The sequence below is a fragment of the Salvelinus namaycush genome, unplaced genomic scaffold (genome assembly GCF_016432855.1).
Source record: "Salvelinus namaycush isolate Seneca unplaced genomic scaffold, SaNama_1.0 Scaffold1140, whole genome shotgun sequence".
Classification (NCBI taxonomy): domain Eukaryota; kingdom Metazoa; phylum Chordata; class Actinopteri; order Salmoniformes; family Salmonidae; genus Salvelinus; species Salvelinus namaycush.
In genome coordinates this window covers 44216-58545 of record NW_024057832.1, presented here as the reverse complement: position 1 = coordinate 58545, position 14330 = coordinate 44216, and the positions used below count along the sequence as shown (strand labels likewise).

Here is a 14330-nt window from a genome sequence, read left to right as displayed (position 1 = left end):
TTAGTGGTGGCTATTTAACAGTCTGATGGCCTTGAGATAGAAGCTGTTTAACAGTCTGATGGCCTTGAGATAGAAGCTGTTTAACAGTCTGATGGCCTTGAGATAGAAGCTGTTTTTCAGTCTCTCGGCCCCTGCTTTGATGCACCTGTACTGACCTGGCCTTCTGGATGATAGCGGGGTGAACAGGCAGTGGCTCGGGTGGTTGTTGTCCTTGATGATCTTTATGGCCTTCCTGTGACATCGGGTGGTGTAGGTGTCCTGTAGGGCAGGTAGTTTGCCCCCGGTGATGCGTTGTGCAGACCTCACTACCCTCTGGAGAGCCTTGCGGTTGGGGGCGGAGCAGTTGCCGTACCAGGCGGTGATACAGCCCGACAGGATGCTCTCGATTGTGCATCTGTAAAAGTTTGTGAGTGTTTTTGGTGACAAGGTGAATTTCTTCAGCCTCCTGAGGTTGAAGAGGCGCTGCTGTGGGGTGGACCATTTCAGTTTGTCTGTGATGTGTACGCCGAGGAACTTAAAACTCTCCACCCTCTCCACTACTGTCCCATTGATGTGGATAGGGGGCTGCTCCCTCTGCTGTTTCCTGAAGTCTACGATCATCTCCTTTGTTTTGTTGATGTTGAGTGTGAGGTTATTTTCCTGACACCACACTCCGAGGGCCCTCACCTCCTCCCTGTAGGATATAGACAGTGATGGTGCAGAGATGGTAGGAGCAGGTTAAAAGCCTGATATGGACAGTGATGGTGTAGAGATGGCAGGTTAAAAGCCTGATATGGACAGTGATGGTGCAGAGATGGCAGGTTAAACGCCTGATATGGACAGTGATGGTGCAGAGATGGCAGGTTAAAAGCCTGATATGGACAGTGATGGTGTAGAGATGGCAGGTTAAACGCCTGATATGGACAGTGATGGTGCAGAGATGGCAGGTTAAACGCCTGATATGGACAGTGATGGTGTAGAGATGGCAGGTTAAACGCCTGATATGGACAGTGATGGTGCAGAGATGGCAGGTTAAAAGCCTGATATGGACAGTGATGGTGTAGAGATGGCAGGTTAAAAGCCTGATATGGACAGTGATGGTGCAGAGATGGCAGGTTAAAAGCCTGATATGGACAGTGATGGTGTAGAGATGGCAGGTTAAAAGCCTGATATGGACAGTGCTGGTGCAGAGATGGCAGGTTAAAAGCCTGATATGGACAGTGATGGTGTAGAGATGGCAGGTTAAAAGCCTGATATGGACAGTGATGGTGCAGAGATGGCAGGTTAAAAGCCTGATATGGACAGTGTAGAGATGGTAGGAGCAGGTTAAAAAAGAGAGAGGCTGAGATCTAGTATGAGGGAGAAGGGGGATACAATAAATTAGTTTAAAGAGTATATTGAGTAGAACGTCATTAGATGTAGTCTCAAATATGGTATCGTTTTAAAGATCAACGGGGCTTGCAGGTAGGATTTCGTTTCTTCATGTCTCTGGCCCACACTCCAGTACAGTAGGTGGCGGTCATGCACCATAACGTTGGATGCCAACCGCCGATAAACCCCACCGAAGAAGAAGAAGAAGTTTTTACCGCGTTAGTCAAGTGGCACATGACTCCAGCGAACTCAACACACTACGCTTCTTTAGCAGCACATTGTGCTTTTTCTGAAGGAGGTTGTTGCAGCGGGACAGTTCTGCAGGAGGCTGTCAGTTCACCCAGAACCGGAGGCAAGTGGGTCTGTTTAGGGTCACAGAGACGTCATGGCAGAAGAGGCGAAGAAACTAGCAGGCTACGCTGCGGTGGATAACCATGTTCAGGTAATATAGTTGGTATTGCATTGACATTCATATAGCGAGCTAACTACAGGGGCTTGTTTTAGGATGATAGCTAGCATACTCTGTTTACAACGTGAATGTCAAGCCATGTGCAAGTTACTGAAGCCGTACAACAGCTATAGGAGCTGGCTAGTTAGCTACTAGTAGCTAGCAAACAACATTTGAATCATGTCGTTTTTAGTTCGACATGACTACTTTCCTAACAGCGATGAATGCGCAAAGGCAGTTATTTAGTTAGTTTCTATGCCAGCCAGGTAACGTGGTAAACTTTGGCACCACGGTAGTTAGCTTTGTAAGATGAGGTAATACTGGCTCACCTTCAGGTGATTTAAGGTGATCAGTCTAGAGTTGCAAATTGTTACCAGATAATGTCAATTAACTAAATATGTTGTATAACCATTACTGTGCCTTACAGGAGCATAGATCATTTTCGACTAAACTTAACATGGTATACGATCTTCGTTCTCGACTCGACGTCTATCGTCTAAAATGTCTGTGTGCAGGTGGCGCTTTTGAATTTAGAAAATACTCCGTTAATACAATTAATTCCTCCATGAGTTAATCCAGCAATGTGTAAATCGCCATGTTCTCTCATTGATCGAGACACGTGGATTTCTTCTATGGTGTATATTGGCGATCCCACAAAGTAATGTGCATCCTGCCACCTACTATGCGGGATGGAAACAAGATCCACCCCCCCAAAAAACTGAACTTCCAATAAATCAGACTTACCTGTTAAAATTATAACCGATTTGATCCCTATACAGGCTCAAGAGGAACCTGGGGGTGTGGGTCTTCAGGTGCCACTACCCTTTGCATGTCTTCCAACGTAAAAACCTTTCTGCTGTAGACACAATGTCTAATTTTGACTTCTTTGAGACTTGTGCTGTACAGTTTAACTATGGCAATGAACGCAACAAAGTCCACCGTTTTAACACACAGGGTGTCTTTTTTGTCTGGCAGCAAACATTTACTACAGAGAAGGTATCCACTACCATCTCTTCACTGCAACCCCTTGTTATTTTTGATCACCTCTACATAGATTTGATTGGCCGCTCTAACTTTGACCCAAGTTGTCCTTCACTCTTACATGGCACTCCAGGAACTCGGGTTCATGATCCCCCACCACAGTTGCAACACCGTCGTCCTTCTACACACCGTTCTTCAGTATACTCTGTTCATCTGCACACACTTAAAACATGGCCAAATCCTTTACAATTTTTACACTGCAGTGGTTTGGGGATGAAAGCTTGTCCGGCGTATCTTACATAAACAGGTTTCACATGCGCAGGTAATTGCAAAAAACAGGACGGACAGGCTTCTTTTTCTCCATTCGCCCAGAGGGTCAGACACCAACCACACCAAGAATTATCTTCAGGTGTTCAACCTGAACATCTGTCGTCACCACTGAAATAACTCCTTCGACTGGTGTTCTACTCCGGCTTTCAAAACACAAAACTTCTGTTGTCCGGATTCTTGTTGGAGGCTCACTGCAATCTTCCTCTGTTCTTCAGAAATGCAATGAATCAAAATAAGACCACTTCTGGTCTCTCTGACAGACACCACTTTTCCAAGCGCGTACTTCACCATTTGACACCTCAAACGGGTTTCCCACATGCATCCTTGCTCAACAAACGCATCCCAACAGGAAGCGATTCATTATCCTTTACACAAATATCATCCACTCCAATTTTAGACAATTTCCTTTTTGCTCCAGTTTTTGAAACTACTGTTGTCCACTCAGAACAAAAACACGACCACTCAACGCCCCCTGCAACTGTTCTGTAATAACACGACCACTCAACGCCCCCTGCAACTGTTCTGTAATAACACGACCACTCAACGCCCCCTGCAACTGTTCTGTAATAACACGACCACTCAACGCCCCCTGCAGCTGTTCTGTAATAACACGACCACTCAACGCCCCCTGCAACTGTTCTGTAATAACACGACCACTCAACGCCCCCTGCAGCTGTTCTGTAATAACACGACCACTCAACGCCCCCTGCAACTGTCCTGTAATAACACGACCACTCAACGCCCCCTGCAACTGTTCTGTAATAACACGACCACTCAACGCCCCCCTGCAACTGTCCTGTAATAACACGACCACTCAACGCCCCCCTGCAACTGTCCTGTAATAACACGACCACTCAACGCCCCCTGCAGCTGTTCTGTAATAACACGACCACTCAACGCCCCCTGCAACTGTTCTGTAATAACACGACCACTCAACGCCCCCTGCAACTGTTCTGTAATAACACGACCACTCAACGCCCCCTGCAGCTGTTCTGTAATAACACGACCACTCAACGCCCCCCTGCAACTGTTCTGTAATAACACGACCACTCAACGCCCCCTGCAACTGTTCTGTAATAACACGACCACTCAACGCCCCCCTGCAACTGTCCTGTAATAACACGACCACTCAACGCCCCCTGCAACTGTCCTGTAATAACACGACCACTCAACGCCCCCCTGCAGCTGTTCTGTAATAACACGACCACTCAACGCCCCCTGCAACTGTTCTGTAATAACACGACCACTCAACGCCCCCCTGCAGCTGTTCTGTAATAACACGACCACTCAACGCCCCCCTGCAGCTGTTCTGTAATAACACGACCACTCAACGCCCCCCTGCAACTGTTCTGTAATAACACGACCACTCAACGCCCCCCTGCAGCTGTTCTGTAATAACACGACCACTCAACGCCCCCTGCAACTGTTCTGTAATAACACGACCACTCAACGCCCCCCTGCAACTGTTCTGTAATAACACGACCACTCAACGCCCCCTGCAGCTGTTCTGTAATAACACGACCACTCAACGCCCCCTGCAGCTGTTCTGTAATAACACGACCACTCAACGCCCCCTGCAGCTGTTCTGTAATAACACGACCACTCAACGCCCCCCTGCAGCTGTTCTGTAATAACACGACCACTCAACGCCCCCCTGCAGCTGTTCTGTAATAACACGACCACTCAATGCCCCCCTGCAACTGTCCTGTAATAACACGACCACTCAACGCCCCCTGCAGCTGTTCTGTAATAACACGACCACTCAACGCCCCCTGCAACTGTTCTGTAATAACACGACCACTCAACGCCCCCTGCAGCTGTTCTGTAATAACACGACCACTCAACGCCCCCCTGCAGCTGTTCTGTAATAACACGACCACTCAACGCCCCCTGCAGCTGTTCTGTAATAACACGACCACTCAACGCCCCCCTGCAACTGTTCTGTAATAACACGACCACTCAACGCCCCCCTGCAACTGTCCTGTAATAACACGACCACTCAACGCCCCCCTGCAACTGTTCTGTATTAACACGACCACTCAACGCCCCCCTGCAACTGTTCTGTAATAACACGACCACTCAACGCCCCCTGCAACTGTCCTGTAATAACACGACCACTCAACGCCCCCCTGCAGCTGTTCTGTAATAACACGACCACTCAACGCCCCCTGCAGCTGTTCTGTAATAACACGACCACTCAACGCCCCCTGCAGCTGTTCTGTAATAACACGACCACTCAACGCCCCCTGCAGCTGTTCTGTAATAACACGACCACTCAACGCCCCCTGCAACTGTTCTGTAATAAATCCTCGCAATCCCGAGTACTTCTCTGCCACCACAACCTCCTATTTTCTCTGACTTCCGATCCATTTCTGCTGTACAATTGACAACCACATGCAGTGCCTTCGGGAAAGTAATCAGACCCCTTGACTTTTTCCACATTTGTTACGTTACAGCCTTATTCTAAAATGGAATAAATAAAAAATCCTCAGCGTCTAGCCACAATACCCCGTAATGACAAAGCGAAAACAGGGTTATACATTTTTGCAATTTTATAAAAACATCTTGTCTACATCAGTATTCAGACCCTTTGCTATGAGACTTGAAATTGAGCTCAGGTGCATCCTGTTTCCATTGATCATCCTTGAGATGTTTCTACAACTTCATTGGAGTCCACCTGTAGTAAATTAAATTGATTGGACATGATTTGAAAAGGCAAACACCTGTATTTAAGGTCCCACAGTTGACAGTGCATGTCAGAGCAAAAACCAAGCCATGAGGTCGAAGGAATAGAGCTCAGAGACAGGATTGTGTCGAGGCACAGATCTGGGGAAGGGTACCACAATATATCTGCAGCATTGAATGTCCCCAAGAACAGTGGCCTCCATTTTTAAATGGAAGGAGTTTGGAACCACCAAGACTTCCTAGAGCTGGCCGCCTGTCAAAACTGAGCAATCAGGGGAGAAGGGCCTTGGTCAGGGAGGTGACCAAGAATCTGGTCACTCTGACAGAGCTCCAGAGTTCCTCTGGAGATGGGAGAAACTTCCAGAAGGACAACCATCTCGGCAGTGCTCCACCAATCAGGCCTTTATGGTAGAGTGGCCAGACGGCAACCTCTCTTCAGTAAAAGACACATGACAGCCCGCTTGGAGTTTGCCCAAAAGGCACCTGAAGACTCTCTGAACATGAAACAAGATTCTCTGATCTGATGAAACCAAGATTGAACTCTTTGGCCTGAATGTCAAGCGTCACGTCTGGAGGAAACCTGGCACGGTGAATTGTGGTGGCAGCATCATAATATGGGTATGTTCTAAGCGGCAGGGACTGAGACTAGTCAGGAACGAGGCAAAATGAACGGAGCAAAGTACAGAGATCCTTGATGAAAACCTGCTCCAGAGCCTTCAGGACCTCAGCCTGGGGCGAAGGTTCACCTTCCAACAGGACAACGACCTTAAGCACACAGCCAAGACAACGCAGGAGTGGCTTCGGGACAAGTCTCTGAATGTCCTTGAGTGGCCCAGCCAGAGCCCGGACTTGAACATCTCTGGAGAGACTTGAAAATAGCTGTGCAGCGACGCTCCCCATCCAACCTGACAGCTTGAGAGGATCTGCAGGGTCTTCCCTGTGAGAAACTCCTAAAATACAGGTGTGCCAAGCTTGTAGCGTCATACGCAAGGCTGTAATCGCTGCTAAAGGTGCTTCAACAAAGTACTGAGTAAAGGGTCTGAATACTTATGTAAATGTGATATTTCTGTTTTTTTATTTGATAAATTAGCAAACATTTCTAAACCGCTTTTTCTTTGTCATTATGGGGTATTGTTTGAGGGGGGAAACAATTTAATCAATCTACAATGTTAAAATAAGGCTGTAACCTAACAAAATTTGGAAAAAGTCAAGGGGTCTGAATACTTTCCAAAGGCACTGTATTCTTCCCATCTCTTGGTCTCTGCCTAACCACGGGAATCCTCTCTGTATCCCTCACCCTGTCCACGGGAATCCTCTCTGTATCCCTCACCCTGTCCACGGGAATCCTCTCTGTATCCCTCACCCTGTACCCATCTTCCTCTACCGCTTCACTGCATACAACACTTCCTTTACTACTGTAACCCAGGCAACCTCAACCTGTATCTCTCATCAGATACCTCTCTCTCAGGTTCCGTCTCTGAGCTACTAGAGCACGTGTCCGTCTTTTTGCACCAGACTCCAACTCTCCTCACCACACCGCTTCCATCTACACTCAGCTCCTGTTCAGCGGTCATCGCTGTACCTACCACTACAACATTCCCTTCTCTTATCCGCCATCTTCTACTTCACCAGATCTTCCAGAAGGCTTCTACAATCCCCCACTCCATATTTATTCATAATATAGTCCTTTATTTTATTTTTTCTTGTCCGCCATCTTCTTTCATGACCTGCACCTCCGCCTGCTGGCTAGCAAGTTCCCGTTTTGTCTACGGCTTGACCCACCACTCTCAATCGATGAGCAGATTTGAACTGGACAAGATGGCCATGTACTTCATGGAGAAAAACACGTATATTTTAACGGAGCATTTTCTAAATTCAAAGCCACCCCCTGCAACTGGACTCGAAGGAAGATAGTATCACCAATACGAGGTTAGTTGATAAATCTGAGGTTCTGTATAGGCCAACCTGTAACTCCCAGTAATGGATACAATAAATATTTGGTTAAATCTCATTATCTGGTGAAACTCTAGCTACAGATTGTTAACTCCATCTTTATCTGTTTTAATCATCTCTGGTGACACTTGGTTTCATCAAACTCCAAACAGGGACGTTGAGAATAGAAAGGCAACATGACCAAAGCAACGCTGCGCTGTCCTTCTGTGTAACGCGCTGTCCTTCTGTGTAACGCGCTGTCCTTCTGTGTAACGCACTGTCCTTCTGTGTAACGCACTGTCCTTCTGTGTAATGCGCTGTCCTTCTGTGTAACGCGCTGTCCTTCTGTGTAACGCGCTGTCTTTCTGTGTAACTGTTAGTGGAATTAAATAATTCCTCTAATATACTCATTAATTAAATTCAATCTGTCTAAGAATTTGTAAGATACTTATTAACATAAAATAGACAGGATACAGTCTTATTAAAATTAGATAATAGTGTTTATTCTCGGAGCACGCTACCATTTGATCATAAACACAGGTTTATATACAAGAGATGACGTCATAGGTTACAGAATAAGTCTCCTTGTCCTGACAAATAGAAAACAGGTTCAAAAGTTCATTCCAACTTCACAGTGCACACACATGACACACAATATAATCAATTATCCTGAAGACTCACTATAATTTATTACCACTTTAGCAGACAACTCAAGATAATGGAAGACCTAAAAAGTTACCCACAGCCTTATCTAAACATCTCAGGGCTAAGTTCGGTCAGTTCAACCATAGTTTAACGACCCTTTCTGCTTATTTTATAACCCACAACACAAATCTCTTTTCACCAGGCGTGCAGAGTTCAATTAGTTATAGTTTTATCTAAAGCTAGAATTTGTTTTAACTATTTATTAACAAAATTCCTAACAGTAACGCGCTGTCCTTCTGTGTAACGCGCTTCCTAGAGACTAATGTGCTATTAGCTACAATCAATGCATTTGTGGAATAACACAAGGAAAGAGAAACGTATTGTGACAGTGTTCGTTGTAGCCAACCAGGGTACGTTGTTCGTTGTAGCCAACCAGGGTACGTTGTTCGTTGTAGCCAACCAGGGTACGTTGTTCGTTGTAGCCAACCAGGGTACGTTGTTCGTTGTAGCCAACCAGGGTACGTTGTTCGTTGTAGCCAACCAGGGTACGTTGTTCGTTGTAGCCAACCAGGGTACGTTGTTCGTTGTAGCCAACCAGGGTACGTTGTTCGTTGTAGCCAACCAGGGTACGTTGTTCGTTGTAGCCAACCAGGGTACGTTGTTCGTTGTAGCCAACCAGGGTACGTTGTTCGTTGTAGCCAACCAGGGTATGTTGTTCGTTGTAGCCAAGTGCAGTTCTTTCATAGTTGTAGACATTATCTCCCAGCATGTGCCAAGGTAATGTGTTGTACCATTATGTGACATGTACTGACTGTTACTCGTCTTTCTTTCCATCACAGAACCACCAGGTGGTCGGAGTGGGCAGTGGATCCACCATTGTGTATGCTGTAGACAGACTAGGTGAGGAGACTAGTAGCCTAACGGTTGATTATAGAACAAGTGAAGCTAGTACTTTATTAGTCCACAAAGGGGATTAGGGCATAATGTAGGCTGGTCGATGAGCCTTTTCAGATGTTGTGTTCTCTCATTAAGATGACTTGGCACTGTGATCTAACGTGTGTGTGTGTTCCAGCGGAGAGGGTTCGTCAGGAGAACCTCAACATCGTGTGTGTCCCCACCTCCTTTCAGGTGAAGTTGTCACTCTGTGGTGTAACAAACACACATAGACAACATTTACAGCTCAAGTTCCTTTGTGCCTTATCCTCTCCCTCCTCAACTCCAGGCTCGTCAGTTGATTCTGCAGCATGGTTTAACCCTATCGGATCTGGACAGACACCCAGAGGTACAGTCTTACTTCAGCTAGAAACAACTTTACCAGCTTTTTATATGTTCCCATGCTATTTTCAATGTTTCAGTTGCCTGTAGTTCTTATCGGCAGTATCGCGGGTCGTGTAGTTGTCGGCAGTATCGCGGGTCGTGTAGTTGTCGGCAGTATCGCGGGTCGTGTAGTTGTCGGCAGTATCGCGGGTCGTGTAGTTGTCGGCAGTATCGCGGGTCGTGTAGTTGTCGGCAGTATCGCGGGTCGTGTAGTTGTCGGCAGTATCGCGGGTCGTGTAGTTGTCGGCAGTATCGCGGGTCGTGTAGTTGTCGGCAGTATCGCGGGTCGTGTAGTTGTCGGCAGTATCGCGGGTCGTGTAGTTGTCGGCAGTATCGCGGGTCGTGTAGTTGTCGGCAGGCAGCGCTCTGACTGATATGGGGATACTTTTCTCAGTGTAGCCAGACTATTCTTCTCCTGTTTAACTTTAAGCAAAACATTAGCTAGCTGTAGCTGCCTACATTCTTCCTATGGTAGGTCTAAACATTATAAATATGTTGGCCATGCATCGTTTTAGCAAAAAATACATTGCTTTTTCATTGTAAGCTCATTTACTTTTTTGTCTGTCAGACAAATATCATTACACTTCTGTTGTCATCTGATGAAAATGAAGCTGTTTTCAGCCTAATGTGTTGCAACGATGTATTTTCTGAAGGAAAACTAGTTACACGTCCCTGATCACTCTATTGAAGCAAAAAACACACTTTCAATATAAAACGTGACCCCTGACAATACACAGCTGGACTCACCTGCTCCTGATCACTCTATTGAAGCAAAAAACACACTTTCAATATAAAACGTGACCCCTGACAATACACAGCTGGACTCACCTGCTCCTGATCACTCTATTGAAGCAAAAAACATACTTTCAATATAAAATGTGACCCCTGACAATACACAGCTGGACTCACCTGCTCCTGATCACTCTATTGAAGCAAAAAACACACTTTCAATATAAAACGTGACCCCTGACAATACACAGCTGGACTCACCTGCTCCTGATCACTCTATTGAAGCAAAAAACACACTTTCAATATAAAACGTGACCCCTGACAATACACAGCTGGACTCACCTGCTCCTGATCACTCTATTGAAGCAAAAAACACACTTTCAATATAAAACGTGACCCCTGACAATACACAGCTGGACTCACCTGCTCCTGATCACTCTATTGAAGCAAAAAACACACTTTCAATATAAAACGTGACCCCTGACAATACACAGCTGGACTCACCTGCTCCTGATCACTCTATTGAAGCAAAAAACACACTTTCAATATAAAACGTGACCCCTGACAATACACAGCTGGACTCACCTGCTCCTGATCACTCTATTGAAGCAAAAAACACACTTTCAATATAAAACGTGACCCCTGACAATACACAGCTGGACTCACCTGCTCCTGATCACTCTATTGAAGCAAAAAACACACTTTCAATATAAAACGTGACCCCTGACAATACACAGCTGGACTCACCTGCTCCTGATCACTCTATTGAAGCAAAAAACACACTTTCAATATAAAACGTGACCCCTGACAATACACAGCTGGACTCACCTGCTCCTGATCACTCTATTGAAGCAAAAAACACACTTTCAATATAAAACGTGACCCCTGACAATACACAGCTGGACTCACCTGCTCCTGATCACTCTATTGAAGCAAAAAACACACTTTCAATATAAAACGTGACCCCTGACAATACACAGCTGGACTCACCTGCTCCTGATCACTCTATTGAAGCAAAAAACACACTTTCAATATAAAACGTGACCCCTGACAATACACAGCTGGACTCACCTGCTCCTGACCCTAACCCTAACTAGTTGCACGGTCCTGATCACTCTATTGAAGCAAAAAACACACTTTCAATATAAAACGTGACCCCTGACAATACACAGCTGGACTCACCTGCTCCTGACCCTAACCCTAACTAGTTGCACGGTCCTGATCACTCTATTGAAGCAAAAAACACAATATAAAAGCAGGTGAAAATGCATATTTCTGAACTGTAACGTGGCCCGTGTGTCTACTGTTTGACCTCTAACCCCTCCCAGCTGGATGTGGCCATCGACGGGGCGGACGAGGTGGATGCAGCTCTCACAATCATCAAAGGAGGAGGGTAAGAAGCTTCTGTCTTATTCACCAGACTAGTCAGGTTCTAGACTAGCCTGTTACTATCCATGCTGTTAAGCTCCCTGACTACAGCCAGGTTCTAGACTAGCCTGTTACTATCCATGCTGTCAGGCTCCCTGACTACAGTCAGGTGCTAGACTAGTCCGTTACTATCCATGCTGTCAGGCTCCCTGACTACAGCCAGGTTCTAGACTAGCCTGTTACTATCCATGCTGTCAGGTTCTAGACTAGCCTGTTACTATCCATGCTGTTAGTCTCCCTGACTACAGTCAGGTTCTAGACTAGCCTGTTACTATCCATGCTGTCAGGCTCCCTGACTACAGTCAGGTTCTAGACTAGTCCGTTACTATCCATGCTGTCAGGCTCCCTGACTACAGCCAGGTTCTAGACTAGCCTGTTACTATCCATGCTGTCAGGTTCTAGACTAGCCTGTTACTATCCATGCTGTCAGGTTCTAGACTAGCCTGTTACTACCCATGCTGTCAGGCTCCCGGACTAGTCAGGTTCTAGACTAGCCCGTTACTATCCATGCTGTCAGGCTCCCTGACTACAGTCAGGTTCTAGACTAGCCCGTTACTATCCATGCTGTCAGGCTCCCTGACTACAGTCAGGTTCTAGACTAGTCCGTTACTATCCATGCTGTCAGGCTCCCTGACTACAGCCAGGTTCTAGACTAGCCTGTTACTATCCATGCTGTCAGGTTCTAGACTAGCCTGTTACTATCCATGCTGTCAGGCTCCCTGACTACAGTCAGGTTCTAGACTAGCCTGTTACTATCCATGCTGTCAGGCTCCCTGACTACAGTCAGGTTCTAGACTAGTCCGTTACTATCCATGCTGTCAGGCTCCCTGACTACAGTCAGGTTCTAGACTAGTCCGTTACTATCCATGCTGTCAGGCTCCCTGTCTACAGTCAGGTTCTAGACTAGCCTGTTACTATCCATGCTGTCAGGTTCTAGACTAGCCTGTTACTATCCATGCTGTCAGGCTCCCTGACTACAGTCAGGTTCTAGATTAGTCCGTTACTATCCATGCTGACAGGCTCCCTGACTACAGCCAGGTTCTAGACTAGCCTGTTACTATCCATGCTGTCAGGTTCTAGACTAGCCTGTTACTATCCATGCTGTCAGGCTCCCGGACTACAGTCAGGTTCTAGACTAGCCCGTTACTATCCATGCTGACAGGCTCCCTGACTACAGCCAGGTTCTAGACTAGCCCGTTACTATCCATGCTGTCAGGCTCCCTGACTACAGCCAGGTTCTAGACTAGCCCGTTACTATCCATGCTGTTAAGCTCCCTGACTAGTTATCTTCTCTCTCTTGCCGTCTCATAATAGAGGCTGTCTGACTCAGGAGAAGATCGTAGCAGGCTGTGCCAAACACTTCATCGTCATCGCTGACTTCAGGTGGGTCTGTGTTCTTATTAAGTTAGTCACATGCATCGTAAACAACGTGTAGACTAACCGGGAAATGCTGACTTACGGGTCCTTTTCCAATAATGCAGAGATAAAGATACTAAAATATACAATAGAAACTGACACAAGGAATAAATACAGTGAATAACGAAAAACAATAGTGTACTAATAACATGGCTATATACAGGGAGTACCAGGTAATAACATGGCTATATACAGGGAGTACCAGGTAATAACATGGCTATATACAGGGAGTACCAGGTAATAACATGGATATATACAGGGAGTACCAGGTAATAACATGGCTATATACAGGGAGTACCAGGTAATAACATGGCTATATACGGTGAGTACCAGGCAATAACATTGCTATATACCTGGAGTACCAGGTAATAACATGGCTATATACAGGGAGTACCAGGTAATAACATGGCTATATACAGGGAGTACCAGGTAATAACAAGTCTATATACAGGGAGTACCAGGTAATAACATGGCTATATACAGGGAGTACCAGGTAATAACAAGTCTATATACAGGAAGTACCAGGTAATAACATGGCTATATACAGGGAGTACCAGGTAATAACATGGCTATATACAGGGAGTACCAGGTAATAACACTGCTATATACAGGGAGTACCAGGTAATAACATGGCTATATACATGGAGTACCAGGTAATAACACTGCTATATACAGGAAGTACCAGGTAATAACATGGCTATATACAGGGAGTACCAGGTAATAACACGGCTATATACAGGGAGTACCAGGTAATAACATGGCTATATACAGGGAGTACCAGGTAATAACATGGCTATATACAGGGAGTACCAGGTAATAACATGGCTATATACATGGAGTACCAGGTAATAACACGGCTATATACAGGGAGTACCAGGTAATAACATGGCTATATACAGGGAGTACCAGGTAATAACACGGCTATATACAGGGAGTACCAGGTAATAACACGGCTATATACAGGGAGTACCAGGTAATAACATGGCTATATACAGGAAGTACCAGGTAATAACATGGCTATATACAGGAAGTACCAGGTAATAACATGGCTATATACAGGAAGTACCAG

At 45.9% G+C, this 14330-nt stretch overlaps 1 protein-coding gene across 1 annotated transcript; it reads left to right on the top strand.

Moving 5' to 3' along the window:
• Nucleotides 1–1546: 1546 nt before the first annotated feature.
• Nucleotides 1547–13280, top strand: LOC120035900 (ribose-5-phosphate isomerase-like). Its single transcript, XM_038982365.1, has 6 exons — nt 1547–1792; nt 9211–9271; nt 9444–9499; nt 9594–9653; nt 11746–11810; nt 13160–13280. The coding sequence occupies exons 1-6, from the start codon at nt 1736–1738 to the stop codon at nt 13278–13280; spliced, it is 420 nt and encodes a 139-aa protein (XP_038838293.1). The 5' UTR covers nt 1547–1735.
• The last annotated feature ends 1050 nt before the right edge of the window (nt 13281–14330 follow it).